This window comes from Cryptosporidium andersoni (assembly GCF_001865355.1).
Source record: "Cryptosporidium andersoni isolate 30847 chromosome Unknown contig_2, whole genome shotgun sequence".
Classification (NCBI taxonomy): Eukaryota; Apicomplexa; class Conoidasida; order Eucoccidiorida; family Cryptosporidiidae; genus Cryptosporidium; species Cryptosporidium andersoni.
This window is the reverse complement of record NW_027122843.1, coordinates 98,342-115,253: the sequence shown is the minus strand read 5'-3', so window position 1 is coordinate 115,253 and position 16,912 is coordinate 98,342. Positions and strand designations below refer to the sequence as shown.

At 30.3% G+C, this 16,912-nt stretch overlaps 7 protein-coding genes across 7 annotated transcripts; 4 read left to right on the top strand and 3 right to left on the bottom strand.

Annotated features, from left to right (window-relative positions):
- Positions 1-102: 102 nt before the first annotated feature.
- On the top strand, positions 103-1,899 carry cand_000640 (uncharacterized protein; the record flags this gene model as incomplete). The annotated part of the gene is made up of 1 exon (XM_067210314.1): positions 103-1,899. One exon carries the CDS (start codon positions 103-105, stop codon positions 1,897-1,899), a length of 1,797 nt encoding a protein of 598 aa, XP_067068389.1.
- A 1,797-nt stretch (positions 1,900-3,696) lies between these two features.
- On the top strand, positions 3,697-5,277 carry cand_000630 (herpesviridae UL52 UL70 DNA primase family protein; the record flags this gene model as incomplete). Its single annotated transcript, XM_067210313.1, has 1 exon — positions 3,697-5,277. One exon carries the CDS (start codon positions 3,697-3,699, stop codon positions 5,275-5,277), a length of 1,581 nt encoding a protein of 526 aa, XP_067068388.1.
- Positions 5,278-5,360: 83 nt separating this feature from the next.
- cand_000620 (uncharacterized protein) lies at positions 5,361-8,582 on the top strand (the record flags this gene model as incomplete). Its single annotated transcript, XM_067210312.1, has 1 exon — positions 5,361-8,582. One exon carries the CDS (start codon positions 5,361-5,363, stop codon positions 8,580-8,582), a length of 3,222 nt encoding a protein of 1,073 aa, XP_067068387.1.
- A 90-nt stretch (positions 8,583-8,672) lies between these two features.
- On the bottom strand, positions 8,673-12,047 carry cand_000610 (uncharacterized protein; the record flags this gene model as incomplete). Its single annotated transcript, XM_067210311.1, has 1 exon — positions 8,673-12,047. The coding sequence occupies one exon, from the start codon at positions 12,045-12,047 to the stop codon at positions 8,673-8,675; it is 3,375 nt and encodes a 1,124-aa protein (XP_067068386.1).
- Positions 12,048-12,313: 266 nt separating this feature from the next.
- On the top strand, positions 12,314-14,902 carry cand_000600 (cullin family protein; the record flags this gene model as incomplete). The annotated part of the gene is made up of 1 exon (XM_067210310.1): positions 12,314-14,902. One exon carries the CDS (start codon positions 12,314-12,316, stop codon positions 14,900-14,902), a length of 2,589 nt encoding a protein of 862 aa, XP_067068385.1.
- Positions 14,903-15,150: 248 nt separating this feature from the next.
- Positions 15,151-15,759, bottom strand: cand_000590 (uncharacterized protein; the record flags this gene model as incomplete). The annotated part of the gene is made up of 1 exon (XM_067210309.1): positions 15,151-15,759. One exon carries the CDS (start codon positions 15,757-15,759, stop codon positions 15,151-15,153), a length of 609 nt encoding a protein of 202 aa, XP_067068384.1.
- A 322-nt stretch (positions 15,760-16,081) lies between these two features.
- On the bottom strand, positions 16,082-16,828 carry cand_000580 (Co-chaperone Hsc20 family protein; the record flags this gene model as incomplete). Its single annotated transcript, XM_067210308.1, has 1 exon — positions 16,082-16,828. One exon carries the CDS (start codon positions 16,826-16,828, stop codon positions 16,082-16,084), a length of 747 nt encoding a protein of 248 aa, XP_067068383.1.
- Positions 16,829-16,912: the final 84 nt, after the last annotated feature.

Genomic DNA, 16,912 nt, shown 5'->3' with positions numbered 1-16,912 from the left:
CAGGTATCGAAACGTGACAATGTGTCTCAAAATACCTTCTAACCAGGCAAATCTAAAATTAATAGAAGGTGTGCCACTGCATGCAATAAAATAGTTAGTAAAATGGTGCTGAAGAAGCTACCAGGTACTCCGGACTCTGATCATATTTTGGAAAGGATCTTTAGAATAGATGATGTTACAACTATTGCTAATTGTAAGAATCTGTGGAACTCTTCATGTGTAGATATTAAGGGAACATCTTACACACCCTTACAAGCAGCAATGATATGCAAAAGTACTAGAATTATTGACTTTCTGCTAAATCAGAGATCACTAGATGTAAATGCAAAGAATTCAAAAGGTGAAAACTCGTTAATTACGGCTATTCAAACAAAAGTTACCACAAGAATATTATTGAACCTTTTCAAAAGGGGAGTAGTACCAACACTACCGAAGGAATCAACAAAATCGTCATTACTTGATTATGCTGATCCAAAGTGGGAAGGTTATTCAGAATTATTTCGTGCTTTGCAGCGGAATAAAAATGCAACTATAGATAAAGGTGGTGCAACTCTGAAACGTATAACAACAGTTTCTAAGGACAAATTAGATACTGTGAAGAGATCAGATCTAAATGTGCAAAATGATATCAAGAGTAATATAGTTGATAATAATGATTCTGAGTTACATGAGAAGAGTTCAAAAAATTTGGGGGATTTAAGGAGTCCAAAAAACAGTAGTGAGATAGATAAAAAAGAAATTAAAGACTCTCGAGATACCAATTTAACTAAGAGTATTCGGGATAAAGAAGGTAAGATAAGTGAAGAATACAAATCAAATATTTTGGGAGAGCTAGAGCGATACTCAGAAAACATAACAAATTTAGAATCTACTACTAGCAGTGACAATACGAAGAATATGAACTTATATTCTTCAAAAGAATCTAAATTAGATACTAATAACAATGTTGATAAAAATATCTCTATTAAAATTAGTCCTAGGGAGGCTAAATCTCCAAGATCTAAGAGTTCTGACAAGAATCAGACTAGTAATACTATACCTACAAATAGAGCTCCAAATAAATTACATGAGAAAACATCACAATCAGAATCTCAAGACTCTAATATTAATCAAAACCACACATCTCATTCTTTACAAACTTATAAAACAGAATTGAAATTATCTTCTAAAGACACTACTAGGGAATTAATAACCACTTTACAGAACGATATTTTAAAGTCTGCAGATGAGAAGATGAAACAGATTAAGTCTATTGAATATTTTTCAAGTAAAAATCAAAAGAATAGTGTGAAGGTACCTAAGAAAAATATAGAAAAATTAGTTGAGGACATAGGTCGTAAAACTTTTGATCTTCAAAAATATATAGGACGCATTAGAGAATCTTCTAAAACTCATACGACAAACTCTCAAAAATTATCTCCTAATAATGAAAAAACAACTATTACAACCAAAGCAACTGAGAGTTCAAAAATCTCAGACTCTACAATGCCATCTAATCTAGAATTGGAGAGTAAGAGAAAGACAAATACTGGGGAAACAAAAAAACAGAGTGAACTTACAGGAACTCAAGTTAAAAAATTGAAAAATAAGAAAAAATCCTTATCTTCTGATGATAAGAAAGATATATTAGATATACAGGATCCTGCTGAATTTCCATATTCTTATATAAAACAAGAATCAAGAAATTTGGGAACTCCATTAGATATCTCTGAAGCAGTCAATGATTATGTTAGCTACTTATCTGAACAATTTACTGAACCATTGGATTCATCTAGTGACTTTTTTTCGTGTACAGTGTGTTTGGGGTTTAGACCTTGGAAAGCTATTCAGCTATGGCTTGAAAAATCTCATGAAACTGAGGGAAATAATAATAGTAACTCAAGCTCTAGTGCAGAGTAAGTTCATGCAATATATGAAATACAAGAACTCAAAGAAGATGTAGAACATGGAAATGGCAATGAAAAGTAGTAAATTATCGGGAATTAAAAAACATGGAGCTGATATGAATACTGAAGCTAAAAAATCTACAAAATCTGATAATACAATGAAAGAGAAGAACTCTAAAGACAAGATAACTGGAAAACCCATTGAGGAACCAAAAAAAAAATAGAATCCTCTGAATTCACAAGTGAAGCTACTAATACTAAAAATAAAATAGGTCCAAAAAAATTATAGATAACTTTGAAAAGTCAGACTTAAGCAAAATAAAACTAAAAAAGTCTACATTACAACTAGAAGTGAAGAAGTTTCAATTAAAAGTACCTTGAATATGTAAAAAAGTAGCTAACTAGAAGCAAGATATTAACAATAATAAAATACTATAAAACCATTTTGACCTGGCAATTTAGGGTGTATTAAGTGGTTTATTTTTTAATCTTATTGAAAATTAATTGGACTAATTTGTTGTTGTGAATAAATTACTATTTCAGTAGAAGTATTACTTGTATTTCAATGGTTTATTACTTTCAAATTACCTATCCAGATTGACAATTTCTTTGGTACCTTTCAAGTGCTAGTTAACATAGATTCAAACTAGACATTTTCAAAATTAACATATAATTCCAGTTTTATAAAATATTAATAGAAAATGATACAATTGTCGCAAGATTTATACTATTAACTGTTACAATTTCAAATACTTTGGTATAATAAATATAGATTGAATTATATACTATTTTAATAATTCACCACTTATATATACTCTTGAATCTAAAACTTCAACATACATGAAAGTGATATCTAAAATACTATTTTAGTTATAATAATTACTGGTAAGAAAGTAGCTGTAAGCAATGTGTAAAAATTAAACATTCCTAAAAAAAAGAAATATTACAACCTTTTAGTTCGAATTGAAATATTGAAAAACAATTCATTATTTTGACTATGGATTTTAGTGATACTCTTATAGATTAAGTAATAACAGTTACCAAAGATATAAATTATATACAAGATTTATTTTAGATTATTGCAAAAAGTATTGAAAAAAAATCAAAGATGCAAGTATTCATCTTCCATGTTTCTTGCAACCTTTTAATAAGGTTTATCTACAAGTAACACCTAAAACTTCATTAATTCATAGTTCTAAAAAGATTATAATAGTTTATAACAGTATATTCCAATTCAATTTATAAAAGGTACTTATCTTTATACTTGGAAATAAAAACCCCAAAAATCTTTTTTTTATATATCCCATAAACATTTGTAGCCCAATTTATCTTTACTATGTAACACTCTAGAATGAAGTATATAAGCCTCAATCTAAAATTGCAGACGAATTTGCATGTTGAAGATTCGTCTTGTCTCAAGCGCTACATATGTCACCTCAGATAATGAGTTGAGCCTTATAAATATATAACTAATCCTTGTGGGGTTTAGAATATTGCTTATCTACAATATTAAACTTCGCCTATATCTAACATAAATATACTGTAAACTTTTATCTTTTTATAAAGATATGTAATCCTTGAAATTTAAAGGGTTATAACTCATGTTACATCTAATAACTTGAAGACCAAAATTCCAAATTTTATGGACTACTGTAATCTTTGATTTAACACCAGATTATTTTTCATATTAATAAATCTTCTCATAAACTTTTTATTCAACAAATACTAAATTAAAAAATAGTTAAAATCCTATACAATTATTTTTTAATTTTATGTATGGGAATGTTTATAAGTGAACTTTAAGATTCTAATGATTCCAACATCCTTTTATGGCAAAAAAGAATCTGAAGCAATATTTACTAAGTTATACAATGAAAACTTGGAATTCAAGACTAATAATGAGAAGCTGGAAAGTGAACTTGAACAGTGTGGGTATTACAACTGTACTCAGAATTTGGAATTATTGAAAAATCTGTTTAAATCCTTCAATACTCTTTCAGATGCTTTTGAGTATTATAGTTCTTTAATTTACCACTTTTCCCCCCTAAATTGTGAGTCGAATTCCTTGAATCAAATTCCTTTGATGCCATTTAGTATATTTGCAGAAGAACTAAATGGACAGGGAAGAAGAAGATATATTGTAAGTTCATACCAAAAACTCTGGAACTACAGTAATTCATTATGTTCCTCTCAAAGACACCTCTATGAAATTATTATACATGATTTCCCATGCTGGTTATATTTTGATATTGAATATAACAAGCAAGCATACCCACAAGATTTATCAGGCCATAAACTCTTAAGAAAAATAATTCGTCATCTTATATACTGGATAAAAACTGAATTTGATATTCATTTAACTAGCAAGGATATTATTTACTTAGATTCAACTACTGACGCTAAGTTTTCATATCATATTATTGTAAAATATCTAGAAAATAACAAAAATATTTCCACTTTATTTCCAAATAATGCTATAATGGGTCTATTTGTAGAAAAATTTGTCGATTATATTAAATCAGAGGATGTTACCAGAAAATTAGAAATAACCTCTAGTCAAGAAATTCCGAAATTGCACAGCTTAATAGATGTTGGAGTATATAGTAAAAATCGCTGCTTCAGATTATTATTTTCAACGAAGTATGGTAGGTCTAAATCTTTAGAATTGGATGAAAATTATAATGAATACCGTATATCTAATACCCCTTCAGTTCAATTTCTTAGGTCAATGGTAACATTTTATAATATTTCAAACAGTCACTCTGTAATAAATATTCACCAACTCAAAAATAAATGGTGTATAAGTCATCCTAATTTGTACATAATAGAAAGTAGTAAATATAAGATCCAAAAAGACACTTACAGTGATAAAAGTAGAAATGCTGGGACTTTATTCAATACTTCAAGGAAACAGCACAACATACCTGAACATTTAACACTAATAGTTGATTTTACAATCATATTTTGGAATCAAATTGTTCAGAATTCAAAAATTAATATTACATTAACTGATTTAGACTTGGATCTAATAATGAAATCTGCTATTAGTAATATAAATGATATGGTTAATATTAAGGACCTCTTTCCAATATCTTCAGTGTTAAATCTTCATCCATATATATCGTCATCTATCTATATAGCTGAATCAGACCTTTTAATATTATCATTGAACAAGAATAACAAATTCTGCATGAATATTGAAAGAGAGCATCAATCTAATAGTATTAAGCTAATTATAAATAATAAAAGGGGCATATTTTATCAAAAATGTTTCGATCCTGATTGCAGATTATTTAAATCTAGGAATTTCATATTACCAACTTTTCTTCAAGAAATTTCTAGAGATATATCCGAATTATCAAAGATACTGGAAAATAGTTCCCAGGTATGACTAGATAAGTACCCGCTAAATTTAAGTCACATTCCTCTTTAATAATTATCTTTTGTTTCTGATGCTATACTACCAAATATTCTATGGAATATCCTTGTGATGATAGTTCATTCATATGTGAAAGTTGTGGAAGTAATAGAGTTGTTGCAGACTCAAATACTGGAGAATACTATTGTGAAGATTGTGGAATTCAACAACAAGAAATCCGTGGTCTTGATAGGGACTTAGATGATATTTACTTTGAGCTGACTGGAGGTGGAGATGGCTCGAGGAATATTGTGAGACGTGCAAGTCAAACAACTGCAAGAGTAACACAATCTGAGTTATCTCAATCCCAAGACACTGAGCAAGTTGCTGCTTCTCAAAATAGCCAAAACTATTCTTTGCTTTCTCAAAGTGATAACTCCAGGATTCATCAAACTCTCATAGATATATGGTTCAATAATAAGCCGAGTATTATTAAGAATGAAGATTTCTTTATTGGAGTTCAACTTATGATCCAGTATATTCTAAAGGACTTGGTTATTAAAAGAGGTGTGAAGAGAGAAATTCTTAAAGTTACCCATAAAATATGGTTTGAATACTTAAGTCATATGTGTAGAGCAAAGATTCCTATTCGTACTTTCTTTGCAGATTTGAGAAGATCAGTACTAAAGGTTCCATTTAATGAGACATTTTCAATAAAAGACGGAACCCTAAGGAGTAATGGAGAATATGAAAAAAGATGTGAAGATAACTCTATTAACTTACAATATAGAGAATATATTGAGAACAATGATTTTCTTAAGTTAGTGGAGCAGAGAATGGGTTTTGATCGTCTCGGATATATTATAAAGCTATGCAATAATATACTTAAAAACTTTTCTAATACATTAATTACAAGCTCATCTAATTCAACAAGTAGAAAGGGTTATAAAGATAGACGAATAACCCCAAATAGAAATTATGAAGAATGGGAAATATCGGCAAGAAAACTTCAAATTCTTGCTAACTACAGAAATATACCTTATACTAGCTGGAAAAGCAAACATACAAACTCTAGGACTGATATTATTGAAAGTGTGATTGACATGATATATGAACATGACTTTTTAGAATTATATTATTGGGAAGTTATACGTAAAGATGATGGTGGAATATTTGGTAGTATTACCCACTTGGATGACTTCAATCAATGGATTTTAGGGGAGTATTGTGTACAAAGTGACAATTTAAATACAGAATCGAATTTATCCGATATTAATATACAAGTTGGAACTTTAAACCCTTCTATAGATAGTGTAAATACACCGATATTACAATATGACACCATATCTCAAAGGAATAATTACGGAGTTATAGTGAGTAACTCAAATAGAAACCAGGACTGCTTGAGCCCTCATCAATTAAATACTAGCAATAATGAAAGCCATAATAGAAATATTGGTGAAGATCATGTGGCCTTTGTGAATGATAGTTGCTACAATGTTTCCTCAGATAATATTGATATAGACTATCAGTTTAAGAGAATTCATAAGATACATCGACTGATTCAAGATATATCTGATATACAATTGGTACAGATAGTATCAAGTACTGGACTGACTCAATATAGTCAAAATTGTGGTCTTGAAGTGGAGGAAGGAGAAAGTGGCAATTATGGTGACAATAGTAGAGATAATCAAAATGAAGGATCTGAAAATACAATGTTGGAATATCCTAAACTGGACTTTAGTTTGATTATAACTATTATATGGATAGGCCTTTTAAAATGTGGATACCCTGTAACATCAAGTGATATTGTAGAATGGGTTAGAACTGGTAAAATTGATATTTTAAAATCTGATAGCTTGCTACCTTCATGGCTAAAAGATGCAGGATTTAAGTGGGATAATGATATGAATGCTTCAACAAATATGAGATCGGTGACTCAAATTTCACGTATTCCAAGTTCATCTGAATTGGATAAACTGCTAAAATTTTTCCGAGATATTATCAATATAAAAATTCCCAGTATTAATATTCCATTACTAATACATAGGATATTATCACAGTGTAGATGCTTTAGTTATAGTGGTAATTCTGCAATCCAGCCATTAGTTATCTCCTTTTGGGAAAACTTTTATTCTCAAAAGAAGATGCAATATCTATTAAAGGAAACTCAGCCTGAAATTATAGCTGCTTCTGTTATTATTATAATTGCAAGAATTGTATGGCCAATCTTTGTATATCACCCTGTACCTGTTTGTCAAGAGTACAATCAAGAAGATATATCAAAATATCCTGAAGCTTTAGAATCAAAAGTAGAACCTTTTTCAGCAAGTATTTATTATGAAGTAGCTAACTCTCGATGGCTTGCAAAAATAATAAATGAGAAAACTAAAAGTATAAATGAGAAATACTTTTATTCTAAACAGCATGGAATTGAATGGAGTGGAATATCTGCAATAGCTTGGTTAGTTGAATCCTTAAGTCATTCTGAATTTATCAATAAAGAGGGTATAAAGGAATTAGTTAATACTTTGCTACTAAAGGGCTCAAAGACGACGAAGAACAAAGAAAATATTGGAAGACCAACCAAAAGTACAAGAGGAGATTTTTATATACAAACAAGGAAGAACAGAAAAAATGCCAAAAAGGAATATGGAGCAAACAATTGGTCAGGAACTTGTCCTATATTTCCAAGCTTTGAATTCTTAATAGGTGATGTATTCACAAAATTGCTTTCACTTTCAAAGTACTTACCATCTAATAGAGAGGTGTTCTCTTCATTACTGTTTGAACAAAAAGAGAACGAACTTTCAATTTTATCTGATAATAATTTATTAAACTCATGGCAGTACTGTGATAGAGAAAAAAGAAGTCAACTTCTTAACAGCTGGAAGTTTGTATTATCTTCAAATCACTCTTGTACCGAAACATCCCGAATTCTTCAACATTTGGTTGAGAGCATTAGTCTTGAACAACACAAAGATCTTCAAGATACATTCTCTAAAAATCATAATCCTATGATTAATGACCCATCTATTATGAGAATCTCAAACGAAAGACTTGACTTGTTCCTTGATCATTTATACCATCATAAGCTTAATATTATCCAAACTTTATTTCAAAATCCGGGTATATTTACTTCAATTGTAATACCTCTTCCACAATATTTTCACTCTAAACAAAAACATACAAAGATAGAAAGTTCTCTTCCTTTAGCATATATTTTACTATTAGAACATTTGTCAAAAATTACAGGTAAACCTTGCTCTAGTATTCACTCTTGTGTAGTTGAGATAGAAGAATACCTGGCATCTGGACTTGAATATAAAGACTAGGTCAATTGAAGAGATTCTTATAAAAGATTTATTTTCTAATAAAAAGTTGAATTTACTAAATATAACTATTCTAAATAAAACTTTAAGTTGTCAAATAGTTTGGTACCAAGCCTTTCCAAGTCCTTTACCTCTAAAAGTTTCCTGTTTTATACTTTTGCCAACAAACTGTTTAAGGAAGTTGTATTGATCAATCACAATTTGAGGATCAAGTCTCGTAGGTCTAAGTGGCTCATTTATTCTAGATGTTTGACATGAAGTGTTTGGGATATTTTGATGTACAGTGTTACTTCTTTCAATGTGTTCAACAACTGAAACTATTTCACACAAAGCTACTTTCACTTTTGGATTAGTCTTGGATAATGTACCGTCACAAAATGCAGATAAATCTAAAGCTCCAATATTATGTGCACTGACCAAGTATCCCATAAATGCAATCGAAAATTCACCACTATATGGAGGACCACAGTATTCTGCCAATTTAATGGTAAAATCCCTAATTAGTGATTTGTCTAAATACCTTACACCTGCCTGTCCCATATATGCAAAAACAGCTCCGAAAAGACCTCCTCCAACAAGATATACATAAAAGTCAATAATCCATCGTCTTTTTTCAGATTTTGTGGATGCTGTGTTTTCTGGACCAGTACCTCCACTTCTGTTGTTACCAGCATTTGTTTCTAAAAGGTCATTTTCCAAGCATAATCGTAAAAGATGAAATACACAAATTCTTTTTTTAGGATGCCATTGTGTAATGTGTTTTAATAATGCAACAATGCTCGAAGATAATCTTACCAAAGGGCTAGATTTGGATTCCACTGAAAGTAAAAATACCTCGACATAACGTAGGACTACGCTGGCTCCTATAGGAGTTTTTATCAATTGATCAAAATATGCCCATTTTAAGTTTTCTTTAATAAGATTGTCGTGTATTACCATATATATTCTAAAGAGTTCCTTTCTAGCTTGGTTCTTGAAGCGATCACATAATTCACGCAGCCTACGAAATTGTTCTTTCATTTTCTGAACTTTACTTTCAGACATACCTTTTAAAGAGCCTAGGATTTTCTGACTATGAGCATTTCGGTAAATACAAGAGTCAATTGTACTCTTACACCCAACACTGGACTCCGAGATTTTAATATTATTAGATAAGAAAGAAGAGCCACTTGATAAAGTTTTAGGAGAAGAAGGTGCTGAGATGCAATTTATACGCTTTCTCTTGCACTTTACCCATGAAGAGATTTCAACTGTATTATTAAGTTTGTCATCAGATTTAACTATAATATTGGATGATGTTATTGAGGAAGAACCTGAGGAGACAAAATCAGATAAACTCTCCCCCCTTTGACCAGTTTCTAATGCTTCATTCATTTCATCCTCAGAGTTACTCCAGATATCTTGGTTATAGTCTACGTTGTATTCATTATCATATTTAATATTGTCCCACTCTTTTTGTTCTTCTAAAAATAAAAGAAGTTCATATGGTGAATATACAGACAATATTAACAACAAATCAATTGTTTTACTTTGCTCTTCAGGGGTTAACCATATTCTAGTGTTAACCAAAATGTCAATCAATGTATCTAACAATGCACTTTCTCTCAAAGCATCCATAGGGGGTCGCTCAGGTCCGATCTTAAGTCTTTGAATATTATCACTTCCAGGGATATCACCCATCCTACTAACTGAGGGCATGTCAAAAATTGTTTCATCATGAAATTTGCTTTCATTAATCCCTTTATTTGTTGTATCCTCTACATTATTTATAACAGGCTTATATCTTTTAGAATTGAAATTACAATCCTTGGAGTTGTTGGTTACCTCTTTATCCATAAGATTTTCATTTTTAATTTCTTGGCTGTTCTCAGAACTACTCAATTCCTGGTCATTAAAACGCAAATGAGCTACAGGAGAAAGTTGGTCCTGTAAAACATTCATTTCAAGATCTTTAAGAGAAAATTGCAAAGATCCCAAAGATGCCCACTCATTTGTACTAGATTCACTACAAGTTGAGTTCTCATTCTCACTTGAACTATCATAAAGAATTTCACTGGAATCATCTACATCTGCCAATTCATCGGTAGAATTATTTTGTTTCTTATCGCCAAAATTAGAATTTGATTGAACTTTACTAGGTATTCTTTCATGTAATAAAACTTGCAGAGCTTCAAATCTTTCTACTATATTCTTTAAAATATCATGTAAAGTACAAATTTGACTAGGATTCATTATAAACTTGGTAGCAAATTCAAAACCTCCCAAACTCTCTACAACAAAATCTTTGTCATGTACAGAAGGGTCCATTCTAAAAATAGACTTGCATAATTTATAAAGCTCAGGGAAATGAGTAATATTTGTAAATAAAAGATTCAATTGGGCAACTCGGGGCTCTTGAAGTGTTACACGTACATAGTGATAAAGCATCTGACTCAATCTTCTGCAGCCAGAATAATCTCCTCGCCAAATTATCATGTAATGCAGTAAAGCCTGAGCATAAAAGTACGCATTTTCTGATTGGCTAAATACTGAGCATATATTCTGCAATGTGTTAGGAGTTGTTTTACCCTTCTTTTCATATTTCTCAACTTGATGTAACAAAGGATTGTTTATTCCTCCACTCAATGGTAAAGATTGAACTCCTTGTAATGCAGCTTCTACAGTCTCATCTGTCAGTAAAAAATCAGCTAAAAGCTCAGTCACATTTCTAGTAAAGACACTGAAGTTACTGGTAGAAGAAAAACCCATGTTTTTTGGCATACAATCAATACTAGGATTTATCTTTGAAAAATTTTGCAAGTCCTGCAAAAATGCAAGCAGAAATTCAGATTTACGATTCCTTGTAAACAGCTTCTGAATAGCATTTACTGTTGCAGGATGTTTCATTAGGCTCCAATAGCAAGGAGGAGGCTGCCACCCTCCCTGCCCCAGAAGTTCACGATTTTCGTCCATATATCTTCGTAAAGCCTCAGTATCAAAATATCTTTCAATTAGCAAAGCCATTGATTCTATCATATTATTATATATTAAACTTTGAGCAGTTGATCTTGATTTGGTTGGTTTCAATTTTTTAATATGAAGGGAGTTGTTAGCCATCTTCTGTCGATATAGAGAAGTATCTTCATTGCTACTGTAGTCAGGGATTTCATCCAAATTACAAATCCACGCAGATACAATCTCACACATAGAGGCATATCCTTGATAATTTTTAATTAACATGTTGAAGCATTCAATCAGTAATTTGTGGTTGGGAATGTCAATTTCCTCAAGACACTCTGTAGAGGTCATCTCAATAGGTTCCCGATTATTCCTTTCTATAAAAGTCTTATAAGCAACAAAATTTTGTATATGCTTACAGACATCTTCATCCATTATAGCATCCTCTTGCTGTAAAAATTTTTCGGCTGCTAAGCATTCCTCTTTAGTTACAGTTTTATGCCGAAAGTCATTCTTTCGCCAAAAGGTCATAGTGATCTCTTTTTAGGACAAACTGCTGAGTTTATCTCCTTTAATGACTAGATATTGTTATAGATAACTCAAGCTAGCATAGCTTATACCTACATAATTTTCTCCTTTATTTGATCTAACTACGTATTTTTTAAATGGTAGTGGCGGAAGAGGTACTTTATTAAAATTTAGCTTCAATACTACCTTTTGCTACTATTTCACTTCAATTTCAAATTATTCAGTAATATAGATGTATGAATGCATGTCTAATGAGTAATAGAATTAGGATGGCTGGTTTAAGTCCGTTCCTTCTAGAATCTTACATAGATGAAGAGACGGCCATATCTTTATATTCAATTATATACAATAGCTTGGAATATATAGAAAGAGGACAAAGTCACAAATTGAGCTTTGAAGTTTTATATAGGAGCTGTTATAGATTAACTCTAAATAAATATGGAGGTATGCTATATGGAGGTATTTTATTCTACTTGGTGAATTACTTAAGGATTAAATCTACTGAAGAAGCAACACTAGAGAAGATTTTGGAAACCTGGGAGAAGTATGAAATTAATTTGTCTACTTTAAGGGACGTCTTAATGTATTTGGAAAAGAATTATGTTCTTCCAAATACTAAAATGTCTATTTTCTTGACTGGAATGTGTTTGTTTCGTCAATTCTATCTTGAGACTAGAGCTAGAGAAGATGGAATGATCAACAATATCTTACATATTATAGAAATTTATCGCACTACAGGAGAGTATAGTGCCGAGAAAGCAACTGTAGTAAACAAGATCCTTAAGAAGCTTTATGAATTACCTTCTGAAATTGTTGATATCCAGCTTTTGCCTACAGAAATGTTAGATTCCCCTGGATATCAAGACTCTAATAGTATGCAATTAAATAAAGAACCTTACTCTTACCCTAGTTTTGTAGTTAAAGTTCCAAGGGGAGATTTGGGATCATTAAAAACAGACTTCATTTTATTATTAATAAATTACAAGAAATTTGGAACAATTACAAATTTAGAAACAGATCAGCGAATAGCATATAAAACTCTTTTTCAAGAGAAATTTTTGAGTTACACAATAAGCTATTATAATACTATTGTTGAAAAATATATTAGTAATGATCAACTAAACTTAGAAGAATCAAGTGAATTTCTGCAAGCATGTGAGGAATATTATTTAAATGAGAAGAGTCTAGTAGAAAAGTATTTGGTCACAAGTATTTGGGAAGATCTTATTTCAACATTAGATAATATTTGGATTGTACCATTTTGTGATAAATTTCTGGTAAACATCACTTCAGATAGCTGTATATATTTACAACTTAAATTTGGCAAGCAGGCTGATCTACAGAGACTATTTCGTATAATGAGCCGAGTTCAGAAGTGTTTTTTAGCACTCAAAAACTCCCTTAGAAACTTTATCAACTTAGAATTACTAAAATATTTTGATACAAAGATTTTAAATAAAGAATCAAATAGTATTGAATATATAGTTAATATCGAGAACTTAAAAAATCGTTGTAAATTTTTGCTAGATGAATGCTTTAGAGGATATCCAGACTTTACTCAGACAATAAATTTGGCTTTTGAAGAGTTTCTTCAAAAAAGTGATTCAGACTTTATTAATAATTGGATTGCTAATGGGCTTGATAAAATAATACGTAGTGGTTTTATTAACAATAATATTTCGGAGGAAAATAAAGTTTTAGATACTTTTTTATGGCTCTTTAAATTTATTCCAGATAAGGATATGTTTGAAATTATATATCGCAGATTATTATGTAGAAGAATGCTTGAGTTTCCTGATGCAAAAAGAGACTTGGAACATTATGTGCTTGTTAAATTTAGATCTGAATGTGGTTTTGGATATAGTGTTAAAATGGAAGGTGTATTAGCTGATTTAATGCAATCTGAACTATTAAACTGTCAATACAAACAATTTAATTCTCCAAATATTATATCTAAAATAGAGCCTGAGCAGATTAAATATAATATACTAACATCAGGATACTGGTTAATAGACAAACATGTTGATTGTTGTATTAGTGAAGACATAGAAATTGAGTTAAGTAAATTTCTGTACTTTTTTGAAACTAAGCATGAGAGAAGAAAATTACAGTGGAACTTCAGCATAGGGAAAGCTCAAGTTACCATTAACTATCAGACTGAAGATTTAGTCAGATCTTGTATATTGGAATGTACAACACTCCAAATGATTGTTTTGTATTATCTCTTTAATGAGTTTAATTCTATGACATTTGGACAAATCCAAGATATACTTAAGTGTTCTGATTTATCTTTTTTAAAAATGAACCTTTCTAGTCTTTGCTATGACAAAGAAAATTCACCTCTTCGATATATTCCTAACAAAAATAAAAGTCACAATTATACTACTTGTTCAAGCTTAGATATACTTCGAAACTCAAGTAAACATGACAGATTAACTTCTAAAAATATTTCAAGCTCACAGGAAGTATGGTTTATACCAGACTTTGAAAAAATTAGCTGTGAAGATTATTTCGAAGTAAATATTAACCAAATATATCAAAAGAAAACTCAAGATATAATATACTTAATACCTCTTGAATATATTTCAAACAAGACCGATAAATCTAAGAAAACAGAAGATATATTCTCTAAGAGAATTAATGAAGACCGTAGCCACTTAATTGATTCAGCGATTATAAAAGTACTTAAAAAGCACAAATCTCTACATACTGATGACATTGTATCAAAGGTAATGACTATGACTGAAGTATTTCAACCTACCAAAGGTTTTATTTTATCTAGAGTTACATCTTTATCTGAGAGAGACTTTATCACTACAAATCCTGACTCACCCTACATCTATAATTATATACCTTAAGCTAATTTTAATGAGATAGTACATAATTCCGACATTTTAAGCAATAAACATAAAAAGTGAATATATTCAATTACTCATTGAAGGTTTGAAATTACATACAAAATAATATGCCTAATATTTATACTTTATAGTAATTCCACAAAAAAAAAAATATTTAAATATATACAGATATAATAGAATATATTAAGATTTCTACTTATAATTTATAATAGCTAAATTCTTTTATTTCAATTTTCCAAGCTTATGCTCTAAATATTGTTCTTTTCTGCAGATTTCATCTTTCTCCTCTGTACCTTATTTTCATTTAACAGCTTTACCCTTAATTTCTTTCTCTTCACTCCCCTCTTTTTTGTTTTCATTGACTGTTTCTTTTTCTCTTGCTCTTTTATTTGTTCTAAACTGGGCTTTTCAATACTCTCAGGGTCGCTTTCAAAATCTTCACTATATTCTCCCAGATTGTGTAACTTATTAAATCTTCTTCTTAACTTTTCACCACGTATTTGGTCATCCTCCCATATTTTCACACGTTTTTGATGAATTCTAGATTTAACATGTTTTTCTAAATCCTCCTTGCTTATCAGCTTCTTTTCAGGACATAGCTTGCAATGAAATTTTCCGGGAAACTTATTATCTTCATCAGTCTCAGATATTTCCTCTTCTACTTCTATAGTTTCATCTATAGTACTATCCAACAACGTTGTATCGCTATCTTGTCCATTATCATCTTCATCCCCATCTTCATCCCCATCTTCATCAAATACCTTTCTAATTTGTCTATTAAACTCCTTATAAGACTCAGAATCCCTCAATACTGACACAAGTAGCTCTGTTGAGTATAATGGGAGTCTCTTTATCATTTTATAAGCTAATAAAATCTTTAATTTTCCCAACTTTTTATATCTTTACCAAAATATATCTGACGTACAAAAATTTAGTATTGGCGGTACTTAGAGTGTCATATACAAGTAGACCTCTATCAGAGTAGTTACGATAGTATACAAGATAATTTGCAGTGTAAGGTACCTACTTTAAATATTCTAAGTTCTCTATAAGTCATCAGGCTTTATAAAAAGTTGTAAAGAAAAAAAATAAGACAAAATAGCTACTCAATTAATAAATACCTTTATAAATTAGTAAATAGCTTAAAGCGTTACAGCTACAAACTGAGATATTTTAATCCTAAACTTCTACTGGATCATACCAGTTATTTAGCTTTGTGATCAATTTCTGATAAAATCTTAGCTTGTGCAATTCATGAAGAATCGCATTAGTATCAAGTGGTTCATTTGTAAATTGAACTTTGAGCAAGTTGATACATGTATTAATTTGCTCAGTATAAGATTTAATTAATTCATTAACTTCACTTTTATTTTCCTCTTTTACTTTTGACAAGTTATTTACCTTTTCATCTACTTGAAGAACTTCATTGAGTAAATTTAAGTCAATAGGTAGTGAATCTAACTTCTCTATAATAGCTCCTCTTGTAGTATCATTATGTAAATACAACTTTAAAATACCACGCTCAAAAGGATCCATTAAAATTTTAAAGCTTGCATTTATGTGTTTAGAGATATTTTCATCAAAACCAAGTGATTTATCAGGGTGAAATATTTTCATCAACTCTCTATATTTTTGCTGCACAAGATCTTTGTCTATATCAAATACTGAGTCTAATCCAAATAGTTCAAAGGCATCCAATGACTTCAATGGCACTATCAATTTACCACAATTTGTACATCCATATTTATTAATATTTACATGCTTTGAAGAAGAATAAAGCACTTCATACTTGCCTTTGCAATTAGAACAAAGAGTTTCTAGTATCCTTTTAGAGGAGTAGTATGTTGTGGTGAATCTATTAAATAATAAAGTATTAAGTGACCGATTGAAAACACTTCTGCATATACCTAGACCATATCTTAACATTAAACCTATCTGAATGATTCTCTAAGTAGAAAAATACTGACATATTTAAGAAATATACAAGGTATTTCTACAAGAAAGATTATA